Here is a 21364-nt window from a genome sequence, read left to right on the forward strand (position 1 = left end):
TCACGTCTTTCCATTGTCCAATCGAATGAGGGGAGAGGCGGGCCTTAATACGTTGTGGTGAGATAAGTTTACAGTTGGTTTGAAGAACCGGGCTGTTTCTCAATTCCAAGAACGCAAAGAACGGACTTGCGTCCTTGTGGAGATCGGTCTTGTCAGGCGACCTTGGAAGAACGAACTCGGAAGTTTTGCCGCAATGACTTCTGGGGCGTAAAGCGATTTCAGCAAGTCTGCACTCGATGCATCCTCGATATCAAGAACACATCCGGGTATTTTCATGCGTCCTCTGTCCTTGCGTTCTTGAGAATTGGAATGAACTTCGACCGTTAATGATGACGTAGAGCGAGGACACGAGGACGCAAGATCGCTGAAAAACGCATATTGAGAAACAGCCCCGGACTCCACTCGCTCACTCTCTCCTGCGTGTTTGTTCACCTCTCACCCTCAAACAAGGTCAGAGCAAGCGCCCTCTTTTTAAAGTTTCTGCTAACATGACCGTTAACAGGAAAAGAGCGCTCACGCTTCAATATTTGATTGACAAGACAGCTGACTGGTTTCTTAGCAATACAAAAAGCCGCTTTGCGTTTCCAAAGCGTTTAAAGCGCATTTGGTGTGATTAGCCCCTTAAGCTGCAAATAACACATTTGTTAGCTATACAACAACAAATAAAGTAAAAGTGTGAAGTAAACCATAACTTCAGTATGATAAACATAAAAACGTACCTCCATTACAAAATGTACAGAACAGTAAGGCACTCGCAAATTAGATTTTAAGCATTACTTCTAATATCACCGTGTAGACACTACAGTGTAGTTTTTCCACTATGTAACATTTGGGGTTGAACTGTAAAACACATGTATAAAACGAACTGTTTAAAATTAATTTAACTCACAGTCTGAATGTTCAACTCTTTAATTCCTGAATACAAGAAGACTCAGAATGTAGGCTAAACAAAAATATTTGGTTCAAGTGTCCTATAAGACTTAACGGATTGCAGTGGGTGCCTATGCCTTTACTCACTCTTAGGGCAGATCTCCGAGCTACTGTCTCTCATATGCACGCGTTTGTTTCAGTGACTTTTTAGTCGGAATGTAATCTAGCGAATCACGTCACTTGTAACACTTTTTTTTACGTTGGATTATTATTTTATATTTTACACTTTTGCGCTTATTAACCATATTAAAATGTAAAACATAATTAAATGGGTTAATTCTAGTTAGAGTGTAATAAACATGGCGTTTTAATAATTGAAGAGTTTCGTTGCAAAACGAGATAACCACCGTTTTTTTTTAATTGTTCAGAAATCTCGTTTTTAGGTTGTGCATTCTAATTAATTTCAATGCAACTGCAGTTGGTTTGTTTTGATTTAAACCTTTATAACTTAAAAAATACAGCTAAGTAGCCCCATAAAACAAAATAATAACATGAGAACATAATATTAAACATGTTTTGACAAAAATGTAAAAAAATGGATTTATCTCGTTTTGCAACGAAACTCTTTAATTAAAATTTGTAAAACCATGGTTTTACCACAGAAACATGGTTAAACTATGTTTCCTTTCGTAAAACATAGTAATTTTTGGCGTTTATCTCTAGTGACCATGTTTTATTTGTAATTAAACCATGGTTAGTTTCATAAGGCTAGTGCGTAAAAAGAGCTGCTATTCAATCATCACAACGTTTATATGTACACAGCGCCATCGAGCGTTGGAGATCAGGAAGTAACGCGATTTGGGGACATCACATAAACAGCCCCTCCGGAATCCGGATAAAGAGAAAATTACGTCGTTTTCATAGTCATGTCCTGTATTTTAATATGAGACACATTTGTGCAACTTCCTCTTGATCTTAGGTCGTAGGAACGAGCGCTTCCGAATGAAACACAGGGACAGTTACACATAATAACAGCATGATTAAATCATTTTATTTGCATATCGCTTTTCACAGCATGTATCGTATCAAAGCAGCTTTACATAATCATGCCTTAATATAATAAAAGGACCCAGTGAGTACTGTAAAGTTATAATAACGAGGTAAAACCTACAATTTTAGTGTAAATATGCTTACCTTTTACTAAATGAACGCTTCTCATGGTTTAAGTGCACGTGACAAGTAGTTAATAAAGTCATAAATATGCTGATTAATCTTATTTTCTTGTTGCTAATTCATACATAGCACACATAAAACCTGTCTCTGTAGCCTACTGGCATTACAAATGCATTTCCCTTGAAAATTGTATTAGGAATAATTTTCTAATAGTGTACAACATAGATTTTTAGTATCTCCCACCAGAAACTACAAAGATTGTTATAAGTTAGGACAACAGGTAGTTATTAAAAAACACAATTATATATTTTGGTGCTTTAAATATAAATGAGAACTTAAGGAATGATTTCTGTGTTATATGGCTGGGCTAAAGGAATCATGGTTGTTGGGGGCTTGTAACAGATAGGAAACTTTTCCTCGCAGCACTTTGTACTTTTCCATTTGAAATCATCTGAACCATCCAGTGACAATGAAGCACAAAAGCCCGTCATGTCCTGTGGTTGCCCGTCGGCCCAGTTAACATAAGTCACAGGTGGTGATGGTGATGATGTTTGATTCTTCCAGTACCACTCTGTGGTCATTAGACTACGGCGTAGACCGATCCAACCCTCCGCATCTGTTGTATCAACACCACTGGCCAAATCCATCTGGAGGCCTTCATCTGTAGGAGCGGCAAATTCTCTTAGATTGTTTTCACAGAAATTTAGGGACTCAGTCCATTTAAGAGATTGATTTCTGACTTCAAACTCTCCAGGAATCACCACACAGCCAGACTTATCTTAGTGCACAAATAAATAAAAAATATTAATCTTCACAATGAAATGCTTCACAACAGTTTAATATTTTAAATCAGCAGTAATTGCATATAAATGTAAATCTCGAAAAAAAAAAAGGATTTTTACCCGGTTTTTCATTAATAGGTATAGCTGGGCCTCCATAAATTGTCTGTAGAGTATATTCCAGTATATAAACCGCAATCTTTGAGCTTGGATGCCAGATAACTGTAAATGCAAACTTTAAAACGACTGTAGCTGAAGAGTACTCTGTGCCAGGAATCTCAGTCCACACAGGATTTTGAAGTGTGTCTTTACCCACGTGCACTTTATCTTTGCTGTCAGTTTTAGCAATCACAATGGCATTCCTGTTAATGTTTGTATAGAATTGCAGCAGGTAGCATGCGGCAAACATGCTTTCTGGGATCAATTCAATGAAAAGTCCTGGGCTGATCAGTCTTAGAGACACGTTACTCGATGCGGTTACATATTGGGATTTATTTGGATCTGAAATTGACCGAAGCCCTGATAAGTTGGGCATTAAGTTGGTATTGTTTTGAGAGAGCGAGATTGCCTTGTCACGTGATGTCGTAAATAACTGTCGTTGGGTAATACCTGGAAATGAGGGCACAACAAAGTTCTGACCCTGAAATCTCACAGGAAGAATCTGATTGACTATCATGCTGCATTTACAGTCTGGTTTTTCTAGACATGGGTGAGTCAACAGCACAGCTATTTTACTACTCGAGTTAACCATCATCAGTGAAGCATCAGCCTGCAACTGGATGAGTTGGTATGATGGGATCATGAAGCTTTCTAATTGAATGCTGCCTGATATGTTTTTGACTATCGTGATATTGTTTTCTGTGTCCTCTGCATTGATGATAATCAGTCTGAATGAGCCGTATCTGTTGGAAGCGATGTCTGGCTGGGATATGCCAAACGTTGCAAGAAGGTCTGTGTAGTTCAGCGAAGGGATCAAATAATGTGTGTCAAGATTTTCATCAGGTTGAACAACATTGGTCTGGACACTTTTTTTATTAACTCCGTCATATGTATTACTGCCAGAATGTACTACAATGTTTTTGGTACTGTTAATTCGGATAGATTGTGTGGCGTAGTCGAGTTGATATACTTCAGCAGATTTTTTAAACAACACAAGTGTGGTTTCGCCTTTCTGCATGTTTGATAGCGTCTTTGTTGGTGTGCTGCTGCCGTTGTAGAAAATGTAGACAGAAGTGTCTTCATGTAGGGCGGTGACTCTCAGACTTCTAGAAGTGTCTGTGTAATAGTAACCCAAGTTCTCTGGAAATGCTGTGATGAAACTGTTACCGTAGCTCACTATTGTGAGACCTGTGAGCATTAAAAAATCACACAGTCATCAATACAAACACAGCAATGCTACTTCCAATAAACATACACATGTTTTTTGGTTACATACATCCATAAAGAATCTTAAAGATCTGTTTCACAAAAGTTTTTTAGGCTATAAAAAGATCATGAAGACATGATTCTTTAAAGAACCTTTAATGGTTTATCAATGGTATTGCTGTGAATAGGGCTGGAACGATTAATCGCGTGTTCCATAAAAATGCCTCTGAAATCAATTCAGAAACGATTTTGAATCAGTTCTGTTTCATGCGCAGCTTGTGTGTGCACTACTATATTTGGTAAGTGGGAAGTCCAATATTTGTTATTTTTATTGTCAAAAATGACAATCGTTTCGCTACATGAGACCCTTATGCCTCGCTTGAGATCTTTTATAGTCCTTTGAACCTCCGTTGATAAAAACTGTTACGTGTTTAGTTAAGTGTTAAGTGTTGGTGTCCATTAAAGTCCATTAAAATGAGAAAAATCCTGCAATGTTTTCCTAAAAAAACATAATTTCTTCTGAACAAAGAAAGACATCAACATTTTGGATGACATGGTGGTGAGTAAATTATAGAGACAGAGCGCCTTTATGCAAATTTGAAAACCACGCCCACCGGGGGGGAAATCAATCCAACCGTCTCCATTGACTTTGTGTTGCGAGAAGCCGCCTCCTTGTCATTTCTGGCTTATAACAAAAAACTGAATAATGCCTAAAAGCTACTGTGTGACAATATGTACAGCTAACAAGCCAAAGAACCCAGAAATAAGTTTTTATAAGCTGTCGAGCCGTAAAACCCAGCCTTTAAGGAGAATAAAGTGGATCGCCGACTACGTTTCCCCCTAGTGGACGCAGTTCTACTAATAGAAGTACTATGAAAAGTTGCCTGTGTCCATGTTTGTGTCTTTAGGCGCTCGTTTTTTGGGGTCGGCAGCTTATAAAAACTTATTTACAGATTAAACTTAAAAACAGAATAATACCTAAAAGCTGCTGTGTGACAAGGTGTACATCTAACACGCCAAAAAAAAATAATAATAATTTTTTATAAGCTGTCGACTTCAAAAAACGAGCGTCCAGACACAGAAATGGAAACAGGCAACTTTTCATAGTACTCCTATTAGTAAAACTGCGTCCAATAGGGGGAAACGTAATCGCGATCCACTTTATTCTCCGTAAAGACTGGGTTTTACGGCTCGACAGCTTATAAAAACTTATTTCTGGGTTCTTTGGCTTGTTAGCTGTACATATTGTCCCAAAGCAGCTTTTAGGCATTATTCAGTTTTTTGTTATAAGCCAGAAATGACAAGGAGGCGGCCTTTTGCAATACAAAGTCAATGGAGACTGTTGGATTGCTTTCCCCCCCGGTGGGCGTGGTTTTCAGGTTGTGACGCGCTGCGCTCTGTCTCTATTTGGATTTTTCTACATGTAAAGATGCCGTACCAAGTATGACAATGCTACATTCAACTGCTTTTGATATGCGGTGTTTTTTTCACTTCCTGAAAAGTAACTGTTTTGGACATACGTGAGTTTCATCGGGCAGCAACGATATATATATATTTGTTATTTTATTTCTTTGTATTTAAGTCCAAGTTCAAAATACAACTCTATAAACCGCTCCATTGTGAAACAGAGCATGTTTTAAGTTCAGACAAACACTTCTGTTTTATATTCTGTCAGCAATGGTTTAGATGGCTTAATACATTCACAATTAAGCGGTTTATAGAGTTTTATTTTGAACTTGGACTTAAATAGAAAAAATATGGTATATCTCTTTAATAACAGTAATCTACAAACAGCGGACATCAAGGATGTCATTGCCTAATGAACTGCCTCAGGTGACGCGCTTGTGGTTTCTCGTGAAAAAAGCAGGCTCTTTTTGTGAGAGAACTCAAAAGTTTTGCGAGAAAATGCAAAATATTTCTCGGGGGAACGCAAAAGCTGTTAAAATGTTTTTTCCTCTCATCCCAAATATTGTCCACCACCATGTCCTCTGGTGGGCTCCGTACTATTGCACAACAGCTTTTTCCCATTTAGACGCGGTTTCGCCGTGTTTTCGCTGATTTCACACTGTACTCAAATGCTGCCGCTCTGTCTTTTGCCACCGGGTGTGCTTTATAAGTCTTGAAAAGTGCCGCTGACTCTTTGATCGCCTCCTGGTGGCTGACTGCAGTACAAGTCATAAACCCCGCCCTCTCCATTCAAAAGAGTGGGACTCTGCTCTAAATAAAAAAAGTATTTACACTTTCAATAAAAGTTGCCGAAAGATGGTTTTGGTCCTTTCAAGTAGTTGTTATCACGCTGATATATGTTCAAGTGTTAATTTTTGTGATAAGTTTCATTTTAGCTAGTAATTTGGTGCTATAGAAACGGGCGTGTCATTATGATTGGCGTGGTTGAATTGGTCGTGCGGAAGTTTGATTCCGCGGCTCCGCCTCTGGCTCCACGGACGATTCCTTCTGCGCATACCTTGGCTCCAAAGTGACGTTTTTATGTAACATGGCGGTGATCATTATCTGACATTTTTGGCTTCAATTCATTACAATGGACGGAGGCGACGTCGCGTCGTCCATCTTTTTTTGCAGTCTATGTTTGCCACTCAGTGGGCGTAACCACAATCATTTTCGCTGAAGGTGACGTCACGTGCGTTTGTAATGCTACTTCTTCTGTGGCTCAAAGGGAATTTCTGCACGAGAGTGCCCCCTGGCTTTGGGATGTGACAGGGTTTCACCGTAATTAATTAAAGGAGCATTTCACCCCTAGAAACATTAATCTTTATTGAAAGTCCGTCATATTTGAATCTGAAATGTAACATACATTTTGAATTTGGTGCCTATTTGACCGAGAAAAGGGGTGTTTGTAGTCTCACCCCCTCAACAAAGATATTGGACTTCCTGCTTTTAATGAAGCAAAATGATGATTTTTACATCATTGAAAGAAAGAAGTGCAACACTGAAATCTGTATTTCTCCTGTCTCAGCGGCAACTGAGGAAATGACGCACGACCATTCAAAAACATGACTGGGGTTCTAACTATACAAAGCTTAATGCAAATGGGTGAAGTGTCCCTTTAAAATTCATTCATTGAGAAAACGCACATTTGCACGATTAATCGTGACACCCCTAGCTGTGAAGAAACGTTTGTGAAGGAAAGTAAAGTTTTATTTTCTTACCTTGGCTAAACATTGACACAATCAGAATAATTGCAAACATGACTGTGCCTCTGTCTTGAGCTCAAATTCGATCCTGTGTATTAGTAAAGAAAAGACAAAGACACAGAACCACAAGGTAAAATGACAAAATAATATGAGCATATAGTCTGTTAAATAAATGTAGTGTGCCATTTTCATGAAACATTTCTACATATGATGATTTAAGTTATGACAGTGTGATTTGTTTCATTGATTACATTTCTATAATTGTTCTTGAATTTTCTCTTGCCAAGAAAAACTATTCATCAATTAACAATGCCTAGCAAACATTGCATTTTACTGAAGACATGCCATCTCTTTCTCCTCTTATTCTGCTTCATTTTTAAAACGCTTTAAAAACATTGACAACACCTTATGCATTTATTGCTTATAAAATAATACTATTTAAATCTTTATCATGTGCTGGCTGAAATTTCACAGCTTTTGATGGTAATTGAAGCGTACAGTATAACTTCTTACCTCTAAATGCTAAGAATTCAAACAAGATCACACAATCTTTTAACATGCCTTTTAACATAACTCTTTCTATAAATATTTTTCCCAACCCTATTCTATAAGTCTTTTTAAACACACTTTTGTGTACGAATTTGTGATGCTTTTTCTTAAGTGAACAATTTTTTTAGTATTTATTTATTTGGTTTGGATGGGATGATTTTGCTTTTGGATTGTTCATATATTCAGATGGTTTAGTTTTTATATGTATAAAACAATATAATGAATTTTGATATGATATTTTGGAAATTATAGGCTTTAGTATAATTACATTTATATTTGAACAATTTAAGAGAAGTATGTGCACACATAAAATTGGTAAAAACATTTAGAAGTTTTCCTGAATTTAAAAGTCAGAAGTGGCCGGGAAGAGACGCTTGAGAGCCGAAAGTTAAAGTTGAGTTAACTTTTAGGTTTTACAGTGTAGCAAACATCAGAATGTATCTTGTAAGTGTACTTTGACGATTTGGGGATAGATAGAATTTCTATTTTTATATTATTATACAGTCGTGGAAAAAAAGAGACCAATCCAGTTTGGAATTAATTATCATTTCTACATGTATTGTCCTCATTTCAGCCTAGTGTCTATTGAATTTTAACAAAAAAAAAAACAAAAAAAAACTCATGAGTAAAACAGCAATGTAAAAGACTAAGAGCGTGCCAAGACACATGAAAGATGTGATTAAACATCAGAGTTATTTAATCAAATATTCATTTTGAATTGTTCCTAAAATACATGTAAAAACATTACCATTGTTTAAACAAATGTATTAGCAAATGTATATAAACTTGTTTTCTTTGCAGTATTCAAGATTTAAAAACATTGCATCTTTTTGTTAGTTTGTCCAGTTTTAGTTTTCTGCAAATAAATGCATATAATGACAAAAGGAAATCATGAAGAATTATGACATAGAAAAAGAGATAGATAGATAGATAGATAGATAGATAGATAGATAGATAGATAGATAGATAGATAGATAGATAGATAGATAGATAGATAGATAGATAGATAGATCATACAAGATCAAACAAGACGCTTCTCTTGACATTTCAGTTGTACGAGATAAAAACTCAGCTAAAGTCAAAGATCTTACCTGATGTCTTGGTAAATTCTCTTGTTTTCTCTAAGTCAGGTCTGTTGGAATTCTTATTTGAGTTTCAGACAGATTTGACTTTCAAAATGAACATTTTTTTTGCATTAGAAGAAAAAGATTTGCATAGGATTTGCAAAAGATCCTGGCCAAACAAGATACATTCCTACATGCTTCATCTGGCAGAAAGATTTTTTAAATATAAACAACAAACCAGTTAATGATCAATTACTATATCCAAATTGGCTTACCTCACATGCATTTAATAATGCTTTTTAACCATTATCATCTGAACACATTCAACTTATAAACCCAACCATGGCTGAAACAACTCAGCATCGGGGATTTCTTAACCAAGAGGTGTGTTCTGTCCAGTATTTACATGGGTTAAAAGCAAACCAGAAGTTCAACATAATTAAAATTTTCTCATTTAATCTATTACAATATCATTTTTGGTTTAAATGAAAAGTATTAAGTTGTTTCCAAGCGTATCACGTGTTTTAAATCAACCTGTGTGAACTTGACTCGTTTAAGTTGGGACTACATAAATAATTTGTTTTGTATTGAAACAGTATTGCTAAAACTAGGCAGCGATTTCCAGTTCCCAGCATTCTGTTACAGTTTTAGTCTCGGATGAGAGTAAATATCTAAATAATGTCATGATTTCGGTCTTACCGGTTTGCTGTATGCCCAGTTTCCCTGTGTCGTTTTGTGTTTGTTGACAGATTCACACGCGCGTCTCACACAGGTGTTCCTGGTTCTCTGTGATTTTCTCACTGCGTCGTCGTCATCATCACCTGAAGCTTGTTTATTCCCAATTGGCAGTAGTAAAGCTCTCTTATTCCCCTCAGTATTTGCGAGTCCGTCATTTGATGTATGTCGCCGTGTCTTGTCGTGTCGTGTCTTGTCTTGTCTTGTCTTGTCTTGTCTTGTCTTGTCGTGTCGTGTCGTGTCGTGTCTTGTCTTGTCTTGTCTTGTCTTGTCTTGTCTTGTCTTGTCTTGTCTTGTCTTGTCTTGTCTTGTCTTGTCTTGTCTTGTCTTGTCTTGTCTTGTCGTGTCTTGTCTTGTCTTGTCTTGTCTTGTCTTGTCTTGTCTTGTCTTGTCTTGTCTTGTCTTGTCTTGTCGTGTCTTGTCTTGTCGTGTCTTGTCGTGTCTTGTCGTGTCTTGTCGTGTCTTGTCGTGTCTTGTCGTGTCTTGTCTTGTCTTGTCGTGTCGTGTCGTGTCGTGTCGTGTCCTCCTATCTCCTATTTTCTATTGTGCACATCCTTGGGGTTCAGTTTCCTGAGTAATTCCCCGAGTCAAGAAGGGTCGAAGAGGGCCGAGGCATCTTCATATTCTCTCTGTTCTTCACTGGCAGTCTACCCAATTGTTTATTGTCAAATAAAATTACCTTTTGCATTGGGATCCTGACTCTGTAGTTCCTTACAAATAAAGGGTTATTTTATGCATTTTTAATTAAGATAAGAAAAGAATGGGACTTGGGTTTTCAAAAGAGTTTCTGTTGTGCAGACGAGTAGAGCATATGCTTATAGGATGACATTGACAAACTGTAAAAAATTTTTTTTTACTTTTTTATCAACTCAGATTTAAAAGTCATGCCAACTTACTATTATTTATTTTGACAAGAAATGAGTTATTACAACTTAAAAAAACAACTACATTTTACACCCAGCGCAATGCAGCGCAATGCGCGACGCAAGTGTCTTTTGCTAGTTTCCACCCTGCGCAATTATAATGTTCACGTTTAGCGCCACGTTGTTTAAATAGCAAAAGCATTTGCGCCCATCGGCGTTCTGGTCTAAAAACGAGGTGTGTTCAGGCGCATTGTTGGCGCGTTGCTATTTTGAGGCAACTAAAATAGACTACGCCATTGACCAACAAAAACCTAGTCTAAAGTCAATGGCGCAATATGTTTTTTATTATTTACAGAGCACATTAGTAATATGCGCCTATAAACGGGACGACAACACGGGTTTGCTTATCAACCATTTATCCTGCCGTTAAATTAGCAAAAGTGGATTCGTAGGAGCCAGTGAAGTAATTCTCTGTTCCACAGTTGGATGTGTCGATATTGTACTGTACACAAAATAATTTTGACAAAATGGGTGAAATAACAACAAACTGTTATTAAATGCATGTGAGGAAATTTGGTGAATGTATAGTATGATAATCAATTGGTTAGTTTATATTTTAAAAAAATCATTCTGTTAGATGGAACATGCATTGTAGTATTTTGTTTAACCATTTTTTTATGCAAATCTGAGCAAGAATTTTGAAAGTCAAATCTGTTTAAAACTACAATATAAATTTCCACACAGAGTTGATTTTAGAGAGAAGAAGAGCATTGACCAAGACATAAGGTAAGATATTTGACTTTAGCTAAATTATGTTGTACCACTGAACTGCATAGAGAAGTATATTGTTTTACTTTGGTAAATATATGTGTGTGCATGTATGTATGTATGCATGCATTATATATAACTACATATATAATAACATATTTGTATTTTCATTTATGCATTTAAAAATGACAAAATGCAACAAAAGCATGCAATAAACTAATGTTATTAATAATGTAAATAATAAAGATATGTTTATCATGTAAGGAATGTTGTGATGTTAAATTAAGGTGAAATATGTTGAGAACCAAAAGGAAATATCTCAGTTCTCAGCCCTTGGGTCTTCCCGGGTTCGTTCTTTTATGGTTGCCTGGTGTCCATGACAAAGCAAGTGCGCTTTTGAATTGAGAAACAGCCATAAACGAAGTACAAGAAATTGAATATTGAGAAGATCCTCCCCCTTTTGTAAAATAACCAGTACATTTATCAACAAGTGTCTAATTTCAGCTGCATTCAGATGTGATTTTAGGCGCAGGTTTCGCGTAATAGGTGGCAGAATGCTTCAATGTCTGAAAAGCATTTTATTGGACAGAAAATTTGATGAGAAGTTGAAGTGTAGGATGATGTCATAAAAATTCTAGACTTTTTTTTAGCACACATGCCAAACTGTAAGTTTTGAATGCTTATATCTTCTGAATGCAAATTTGGTAAGAGTTTTGTCCAATACCAGTTTGTATAAATACTTAGGCCTAACGTATTTATCCTGAAAAAAAAGTTTAATTTTGATTTCATGGGGACTTTAAACCCAACACCACTTGACACGCAAGACATAAGCGTATCATCCCAGGGCAAATAATATGAGTAGATGGCAGAGAGTAGCCGAACAAAGCGAAACGCACAGGCAAACCCGCTGAGAACTAACACACGCAGGGGTGCAGTAAAATTGTGGTCTCAAGTGTGGTTAAAGTGGATGTTTTACAATGGCTTCGAACCAAGAATCAAAATCAAGGATCAGAACAAATCTTAAATATGTTTTGTGACAGTATTCCATTTAACTCAATATAACTCAAAACATTTTAATAATTACAAATTCATGGCAAAATGACAAAAAAAAATTCTGTCTATGCATTTTGATGCTCTGATGTTAGTTGAATGTGACATTGTCACTCAAAATTTATTTTCTGTAAAGCCATTAGTTACTGATGACCAGTTTACACACAAAAGTGTCTGTCATGTTAAATGTTATATACATGTATAATTCCCTGATAAAGTGCTTCTTGTCTGAAGAGTTACATTTTATGTTACATGAACAAATATTTTGATTGTGTGATCTTGCATGAATTCTTATCATTTAACCCACATAAGCCCCTATTTTCCTGTATATGTTATAATCCCTTGGGGGTAAAAATGACCCCAGAGATTAAAAGAGTGATTACAAAGAATACATACATTTTTAATGATACAAATTATATATGTGTTTTTTTTATTTACTTCCCATCTATACATTAATGTGGTGTTTTGGGAGATATAAAGTACTTTTATACCCGTTTAGCAATTCCTCAACTACACCATTAGCTTGCCTGAAAAATATCAAATTTTTATGAAAAATTCACATAAATTATTACCTAAATTTGATTTAAATTGTTTTTAGAGATTGATCTAGATGTTATGTGTTGAATTTGACCATTTGGTAAAACAGTTTTATGGTTACAGTTTAGAAAATAAATCATTTTGACCAGCAGATGCCCATAGAGACCATTCATTTCACTGACTGTGGCCAACTGCTCAACATCAATATTTAGTGAAAAATTTTGTGAATTTATGTTTCTATAAATATTAGCGCGTGCGTGTGTGTGTGTGTGTGTGTGTGTGTGTGTGTGTGTGTGCACACCTGTGTGAGTATTTTACATCTTTGTTTTGCATATGTGGCTGTTTTTTTGCCAAATTCTGTAATAAATACTCTCTGTGGCAGTCATACCTTTGTGTGTGTCTGTCTGTTTGTGTGTGTGTGTGTGTGTGTGTGTGTGTGTGTGTGTGTGTGTGTGTGTGTGTGTGTGTGTGTGTGTGCGTGCGCGCGCGCGCTTGTGATTAAGCATGTATTTTCTATGTAACATCTGTGCTCCAGTACTCAAGCCCAGTTTTTTATAAATCGAAAAGTCACAAAATCTTATTCCACTGAGATAAAGGGAACCATGTTTTTAAACTAAAGAAAAGTGGCTTGGGGTAGAATTGACCCCAAGGGTCTTATTAGGGTTAAAGGTAAGAAGTTACTGTACAATTTAATTACCATCAAAAAGTAATCTTAGTTGTAAAAATTGCATCCATCACACTTAAACCATAATGAAGGGAGGACGGATTTACATCTTATTTTTTGTAGGAGATTATAGAGTAATATAGTGTATGAGGTGTTTTGAAATGTTTGATGACAATGGCACCCTACTGTTGTTGCTACTACTGTAAATACAGTATTAGTGCTTGTTTATTTAACAGACTATATGAAGAGTTTCGTTGCAAAACGAGATACATCCATTTTTTTTACATTTTTGTCATAACATGTTTATTATTGTGTTATCATGTTATTATTTTGTTTTATGGTGCTACTTAGCTGTATTTTTTAAGTTATGAAGGTTTAAATCAAAACAAACCAACTGCAGTTGAATTGAAATTAATTGGAATGCACAACCAAAAAACGAGATTTCTGAACAATTAAAAAAAAACTGTGGTTATCTTGTTTTGCAACGAAACTCTTCATATGTTCATATTATTTTGTCATTTCATCGATTTTTTAACATTTTTGTCAAAACATGTTTATTATTATGTTATCATGTTATTATTTTGTTTTATGGTGCTACTTAGCTGTATTTTTTAAGTTATGAAGGTTTAAATCAAAACAAACCCACTGCAGTTGAATTGAAATTAATTGGAATGCACAACCTAAAAACGAGATTTCTGAACAATTAAAAAACGGTGGTTATCTCGTTTTGCAACGAAACTCTTCATATGTTCATATTATTTTGTCATTTCACCTTGTGGTGTCTTTGTCTTTTCTTTACGAATACACAGAATCCAATTTGAGCTCAAGACAGAGATACAGTCATGTTTGCAATTCTTCTGATTGTGTCAATGTTTAGCCAAGGTAAGAGAAATAAACTTTATACTTTTAAAGGTGCTACAAAAGGTTCTTCAACCCTTATGAAAATTAACCACAGTTTTCCTACAGTTAAAACAAAAAACTTACTTAACTTTACTGTAATAAAACCATGGTACACTCTCAGAAATAAAGGTACAAAAGTTGTCACTGGGACAGTGAAGGTTTAAATTGCCAGACCTTTGTGCTAGATTCAGGTCTGAGTTCATATGGCAAGACCATGACAGTACTGTGTTTTGTGTGAGGACACGTGGAGTCATATGGTGTGTGTGGCTTTCACGTGTTCCCATTGTCTTGTCGCTGTCATGGTCTTGCCAGACCTTTGTGCTAGATTCAGGTCTGATTTCAGATGGCAAGATCATGGCAGTACTGTGTTTTGTGTGGGGACACGTGTAGTCGCATCATGTGTTGGTGTCACGTGTTCCCAGTGTCTTGTCACTTTTACCCCACTCCCTTGTGTGCTCCTGCTGTAATTATGTAATGATTTGCACCTGTTCCCCATTTGAGTTGTTGTCTTTATAATGCCCTCTCATCCTCTGTCTTGTGCTCGTTCGTTCGTCTAGATTCAGTGTACTAGTTCATGTCATTCGTGTTTCCTGAATCTTATCCTCAGAGTCTGTGTTATTTTGGTATTCAGTGTTGTTTCCTGGTTTTGTTATCTACATTGTTATTTATCATCTGTTTTACTCCCTCATGGGTTTTTGTGTTTTGTGATTTAAATAAACCTTCAGTTTATTTTTACGTTTGTCTGCGTTTGGGTTCTCTCCGTATTCCTACCGTGACAGACAGTAGCCTTTCAAAAAGGTACACCTTTGTACCCAAAGAACTGCCAAAATGTACCTTTAAAGGTACATATTTGTACCTAAATGGTACATATTAGGACCTTTTTAAAGGGTACTGCCCCAGTGACAGCTTCGTACCTTTATTTTTGACAGTGTAACCACAAAACAAACGTTAAAAAAACATAGTTAAATCATGGTTTGTGTATAGTAAAACCATAGTTTTGCTGATAGTAATCAATACACCAAAAAACATGGTTACTACACTTTTACCACAATAAAACCATGGTTAATTTTTGTAAGGGAAAGTGATACCACATAAGAACCAGTTTAGGTTCACTCTTAGACTGTAATTTCTACAGTTACTTACCACAAAATGCCCAGTAAAATACCATAATTTTTTTTCCAGTTCATTACTGTAATATGCATTGCATTGTGGGTATTAACATTTAATTTACAGTGATTTACTGTATGTTTTGAATTTGTGGTAGACTGCTGTAAAACAACAGCAGTAGTGCTACTGTAGTTGAATAAAAGGGAAAAATAAAATATATCTATGAAATGAAATACATTTTATTTGTTATGCTTTTAGCAGTGAAGCAAATTTCAAAATGTGAATTGTTTTTCGGCAATGTAAATAATTTATTGAGAATTGTAGATAGAAACAAGAAAGGGATCATGGATAAATGCTTGACCCTCAGATTTGAATTTGACCTCAAGACTTCAAAACACTATGACGCCAAGATTTCGCTCCTCGGAGTGTCGGGAGAGTGACAGAAGAGGCTACTTGAGGAGTGTAGCGAGTAACTTTTATCAAGTGACTCTGTGGCCTGTGGTAGTGTTACAGACCTACGACACATATATTTTTTTAAAACTAGGTTACAGTAAAGGTATTATACTATAAAATGGAACTACGGTAAAGGCATCATACTGTAAAAAAGATGTACAGTTATGGTACTGTAATGGGGCAGTTACACGTTGAAATACAGTGAGTTACCGCATATATACAATAAAAAGTCTAACAGTGACCTCAATGAATAATTTTATATTGAAAAGAAGAACTAGAAAAGGTCTAAAGAACTTTTCCCAACTACAAACTGAAACACACAGTTCCTTTGAATGTTTATAGGACTACAAAATGGTTAATGTATGGCATTTGGTTTTTTGGTTGGAGCATTGCTGTGCTTGATGCATGTGTGATCCCAAGATCCAAGTTCTTTAACACTCTCTTTAATTTTAAGGTCTCACCATAGTGAGCTACGGAAGAAGTTTCATCACAGCATTTCCAGAGAACGTAGCTTACTTTTACCCAAACACCTTCAGTAGTCTGAGAGTCACCGCCCTCCATCATGACACATATGTCAACATCTTCCACAACGGCAGCAGCACACCAACAAAGACGATTTCAGACCTACAGAAGGGCCAAACTGTAACTGTGGCGTTTCCAAAATCTGTTGAAGTATATCAAGTACTCAACGTCTCCACTAAATCTATCCGAATCACCAGTAACAAATACATTGCCGTGCATTCTGTCAGTCAAACAGATTACAGTACTCAGACCAATGTTGTTCAACCCAGTGAAAATCTTGACACACATTATTTGATCCCTTCTCTGAACTACACAAACCTTCTCACCACATTTAGCGTATCACAGTCAGCCTCCTTTTCTACAAGATACGGCTCGTTTAGGCTGATCATCATTAATGCTGAGGACACAAAAAACAATATCACGATAGTCAAGAACATATTAGCCAAAGATCAATTAGTGAACTTCACAATCCCATCATATCAACTCATCCAACTGCAGGCCGATGCTTCAATGAAGATGATTAACTCGAGTAGTAAAATAGCTGTGCTGCTGACTCACCCGTGTTTACTTAAAGCAGACTGTAAATGCAGCATGATAGTCAATCAGATTCTTCCTGTGAGATTTCAGGGTCAGAACTTTGTTGTGCCAAAAATTAAACCAAGCTGGCTATTTATGACATCAAACAACAGGGCAAGCTCGCTTTTTCAAAAAGGTACTAAACTGACTAGTTCGTCAGGGTTCCTGTCACTTTCAGATCCAGATAAACCCCAGTATGTTACCACGTCGAGTAACGTGTCCCTAAGACTGATCAGTCCAGGACTTTTCATTGAATTGATCCAAGAAAACATGTTTGCTGCCTGCTACCTGCTGCAGTTCTATACAAACACCTTCAGGATACTTGTGATAGCTGAAACTGTCAACTGTGATAATTTGAACACAGATAAAGGATTAATTCAAGGCCTCCAGTGGACAAAGATTTCTGGCACAAAATACTCTTCAGTTGAATTTAGTTTAAAAGATCGTGATTCGACAGTTGTCTGGCATTCAAGCTCAAAAATCGCTGTTTATATACTGGAAGAAACTGACAAGATCGTTTATGGAGGCCCAGCTATACCTATAAATGAAAATCCAGGTAAAAAACCTTTATAATTCAAATTGCTAAGCAATCATCCCAGATGTAGATTTAAATCAATCAATTGTTGTAAAGCACATCACTGTGATGGTTAACTTTTTTATTTTTATTTGCGCACTCAGATCCATCTGGCTGTATGGTTCCTGGAGAGTTTGTAGTCGGAGATCGACCTCTCAAATGGACTGAGTCTTTGGCTCACTGCACAAACCCTGAAAGAGAATTTGCCTGTCCTACAAATGAAGACATCCAAATGGAGTTGGCCAGGCAAGTTAACAGAACCAATGTGGAGGGTTGGATCGGTCTACGTCGTAGTCTAATGACTACAGCATGGTACTGGCAGAAGCAAACATCATCATTAACATCACCACCACCACCACCACCACCTGTGAATTATGTTTATTGGGCCAAGGGACAATCACAGAACAAACTGAAGGGCTTTTGTGCTTCATTGTCACTGGATGGTTCAGATAATTTTAAATGGAAAAGTGCAAGCTGCTGTCAGAAAAAGCTTCCTGTCTGCTACAAGCCCCCTATGACCATTACTCCTTTGTCTTTGTCTGATACATTATACATTCCTTAGATTATCATGCATATTTATAGCACAACACATATATCTCATTGTATTTTTACCTGCCTGCTATTCTTACAAGTAACAGTCATTGTAGTTTCTGGTGGGAAATGCTAAAAATATATGTAGTCCACTTATAATCCATGATTGTAAAACTGAGACAAATACATTTGTAAAGACATAGGATTTCTGTTAACTTCAAAGACAAAACATAACATATCTTATTATTTTAGTAGTTTGAAATGAAAGCAGATTTTTAAACTGTACTTTAAGTTCTTTAAACTTTTTTCCTCAAAAGTGTACCCAGTTTTCAAAACTTGTTTCCTGTTTTTTCCTGAATCTGTATGAATCAATGTTATTCCTTGAAAGATTAATAGAACTTATTATTAATACTGAAAGTTATGTAATCTGTTATGATTTTATATCAGCTAAGTTGTTTCATAACTAAAGACTTTAGTGAATTCTTTAATTTATTAATTAACCCTCATAAGCCCCTATTTCCCTGTATACGTTAGAGTTCCCTGGGGGTAAAATGACACCAGAAATTAAAAGGGTGATTACAAAAAATATATACATTTTTAACGATTACAAATAATCATATCTTTTTTTTTGTTTACTTCCCATCTATACAATAATGCTGTGTTTTGGGAGATATGAAGTACTTTCAATTCATCAACTATTAGCTTGCCTGTAAAATATAAAGTTTTATGAAAAATTCACATAAATTCTTATCTAAATTTGATTTAAATTGTTTTTAGATATTGATCTAGATGTTATGTGTTGAATTCGACCATTTGGTGTTTAGAAAAAAAACATTTTATGGTTACAGTTTAGGAAATAAATAATTTTGACCAGCAGATGCCCATAGAGACCCATTCATTTTACTGTGTGTGGCCAACTGCGCAACATCAATATTTAGTGAAACATTTTGTGAATTTATGTTTATATAAACATTAGAAAGGTCATTAAATTTTTTTTTCAAATAGTATATTTTTTGTGTAGTTTTTGATGCATTTTGAAATGTCTGTTTTTACAAAATGCCACAGAAATTTGACTAAATGTAAGGGTGTTTGTGTGTGTGTGTGTGTGTGTGTGTGTGTGTGTGTGTGTGTGTGTGTGTGTGTGTGTCTGTCTGCCTGCCTGCGTGCGTGTGTGTGTGTGTGTGTCTGTCTGTCTGTCTGTGTGTCCATGTGTGTGTGTGTGTGTTCCCTACTGAAAAATTGAAAAATCCAGCTAAAACCAGCATAAGCTGGTAGCTGGTTTTAGCTGGTTTACGCTGGTCCTCCCAGCCTGACAAAGCTGGTCATGGTGGGCCAGCTGGTCTTCCAGGCTGACCAGCTAAGTCCAGCTAGACCAGCTTAAAATGTGACCAAAACACAGCTAGACCAGCTTGCTACACCAGCAAAACCACCTAAAACCAAACTGGAGACGTGCTTCTTAGCTGGATTTTTCAGTATGGTTTGTGTGTGTTTGAGTGTGTGTGTGCACGTGTGTGCGTGTTTGTGACTTTGTCTGTCTGTGTGTGTCTTTATGTGTGTGTAAGTTTTACTGTCTTTGTGCATGTGTGTGTGAGTCTGTGTGTTTGTGCGTGTGTATATGTGCATGCACACACCTGTGGGAGCATTTTACATCTTTTTTTTGCATTATGTGGCTGTTTTTTTCCAAATTCTGTGAAAAATGCTCTCTGTGGCAGTCATACCTTTGTGTGTTTGTGTGTCTGTTTGTGTGTGTGTCTGTTTGTGTGTGTGTGTGTGATTGAGCATGTATTTTCTATATTGCATTTGTGCTCTAGTACCAGGCCTACCTTTCTATGTCAACATTTTCAGATTTAGTCTGGATGCATTGATTTTATTTGATGAATAACAAGAAAAAAAGGTTTGTTGCATTTCCCATTCATTTTTATTTTTACTCCCAAAGGGACTAATTAAGTGAATTTTTTATGCCTCTTTAGAACAACTGAATCAAGCCCAGTTTTTTATATAAATCTTGACAGATAATCTGGAAAAGTCACAAAATCTTATTCCACTGAGATATGAAGGCAACCATGTTTTTAACTAAATAAAAGTGGCTTGGTGGTAAGATTGACACCAAGGGACTTATTAGTGTTAATTGAAGTTGCTTTGAAACATTAAATATTGTGAAAAGTGAGCAACAATTTAATATTGTCATGCTGTTCTGCCTAACCTTTTCAAACACTAGACATGTTTCCATTAATCTTCATGGCACAAATTAAAATAGAGAAAATGCAGCCAGTGGAATATTTGAATATGATAGTTTTGATTTAAAAAAATCTCCAATATATCACTAAACGTTTTTACGCTCAGGTGGTGGCCTATTTTAGGCAATTAGAAAAAGGATGAATTAGAAAAATGAGAAAAAGCAACATGATCATTCTTTAAATATGGCGCCCTATGTTTGATAGCGATTTAAAAGCAAACTCCTCCGTATGTTTTCACGAATCGCTTTCGCGGTACTTTGACGTCATCCGGCTGTCGATTCTTGTGGCGCCGCATGAAGTCGAACACACCTACTGACTTTATGCAGCTTCACAGGAACCGTCAATTGCATTGCATCTATGATAAAATGCAGCGAGAGCGTTTGGAGAGTCGAAACCTCTATATGCTTTAGAATTGCTCTCGCTGTATTTTAATGTCATCTGTATGTACCATTAAGTTGAACACACTGTTGCAGGGGCGTCGATTAAGTCCCTACCAATATTCAGGAAACACTGAATTGTAATGATTGCTAAGTATGCGTTCACAAAAATACTGGTGCACACGCACTGACAAGAACGAGCTCGGATTGAGGTTGCTCTGTGGTAGTGTGGGAGGGACATGAAAATTGTAAACATTCGAAATCATCCCCATCAGAGTTGCCTACCACAACTTTAAATGAGATTTAAACTCTTATTAAAAAAATAGCGCTATTTGTAGTACACAAACAGTTAAACAGGTGAGAGGAGGGATGCTGCAAAAAACCTGCTACGACACAAACGGAAGGAATGGCCATATATCGAGGCTTTTTGCACTTATTTGTTGGATTACATGTCCATGGACCATGCTCCTCCTGATCCTATAGTTCAGTAAATTTCTATATTTAATTCGCTTTGTTTA

The 21364-nt window shown here is 36.4% G+C and overlaps 2 protein-coding genes across 2 annotated transcripts in view; one reads left to right on the plus strand and one right to left on the minus strand.

The window, feature by feature from the left end:
- LOC129448511 (uncharacterized) overlaps nucleotides 1-19221 on the plus strand; it is a 30130-nt gene extending 10909 nt beyond the window's left edge. The window contains exons 3-5 of the mRNA XM_055210948.2: nucleotides 14379-14451; nucleotides 16484-17683; nucleotides 17806-19221. Of these exons, the coding sequence (XP_055066923.2) occupies nucleotides 14412-14451; nucleotides 16484-17683; nucleotides 17806-18263 (1698 nt within the window). The 5' untranslated portion in view covers nucleotides 14379-14411 and the 3' untranslated portion in view covers nucleotides 18264-19221. The remainder of the gene's footprint in view (nucleotides 1-14378; nucleotides 14452-16483; nucleotides 17684-17805) is intronic.
- LOC129448509 (IgGFc-binding protein) lies at nucleotides 1880-7430 on the minus strand. Its single transcript, XM_055210947.2, has 3 exons — nucleotides 7355-7430; nucleotides 2946-4169; nucleotides 1880-2821 (listed from the first exon to the last, which is right to left on the minus strand). Exons 1-3 carry the CDS (start codon nucleotides 7392-7394, stop codon nucleotides 2379-2381), a joined length of 1707 nt encoding a protein of 568 aa, XP_055066922.2. The 5' UTR covers nucleotides 7395-7430; the 3' UTR covers nucleotides 1880-2378.
- Nucleotides 19222-21364: the final 2143 nt, after the last annotated feature.

The sequence above is a fragment of the Misgurnus anguillicaudatus genome, chromosome 10 (assembly GCF_027580225.2).
Source record: "Misgurnus anguillicaudatus chromosome 10, ASM2758022v2, whole genome shotgun sequence".
Classification (NCBI taxonomy): Eukaryota; Metazoa; Chordata; class Actinopteri; order Cypriniformes; family Cobitidae; genus Misgurnus; species Misgurnus anguillicaudatus.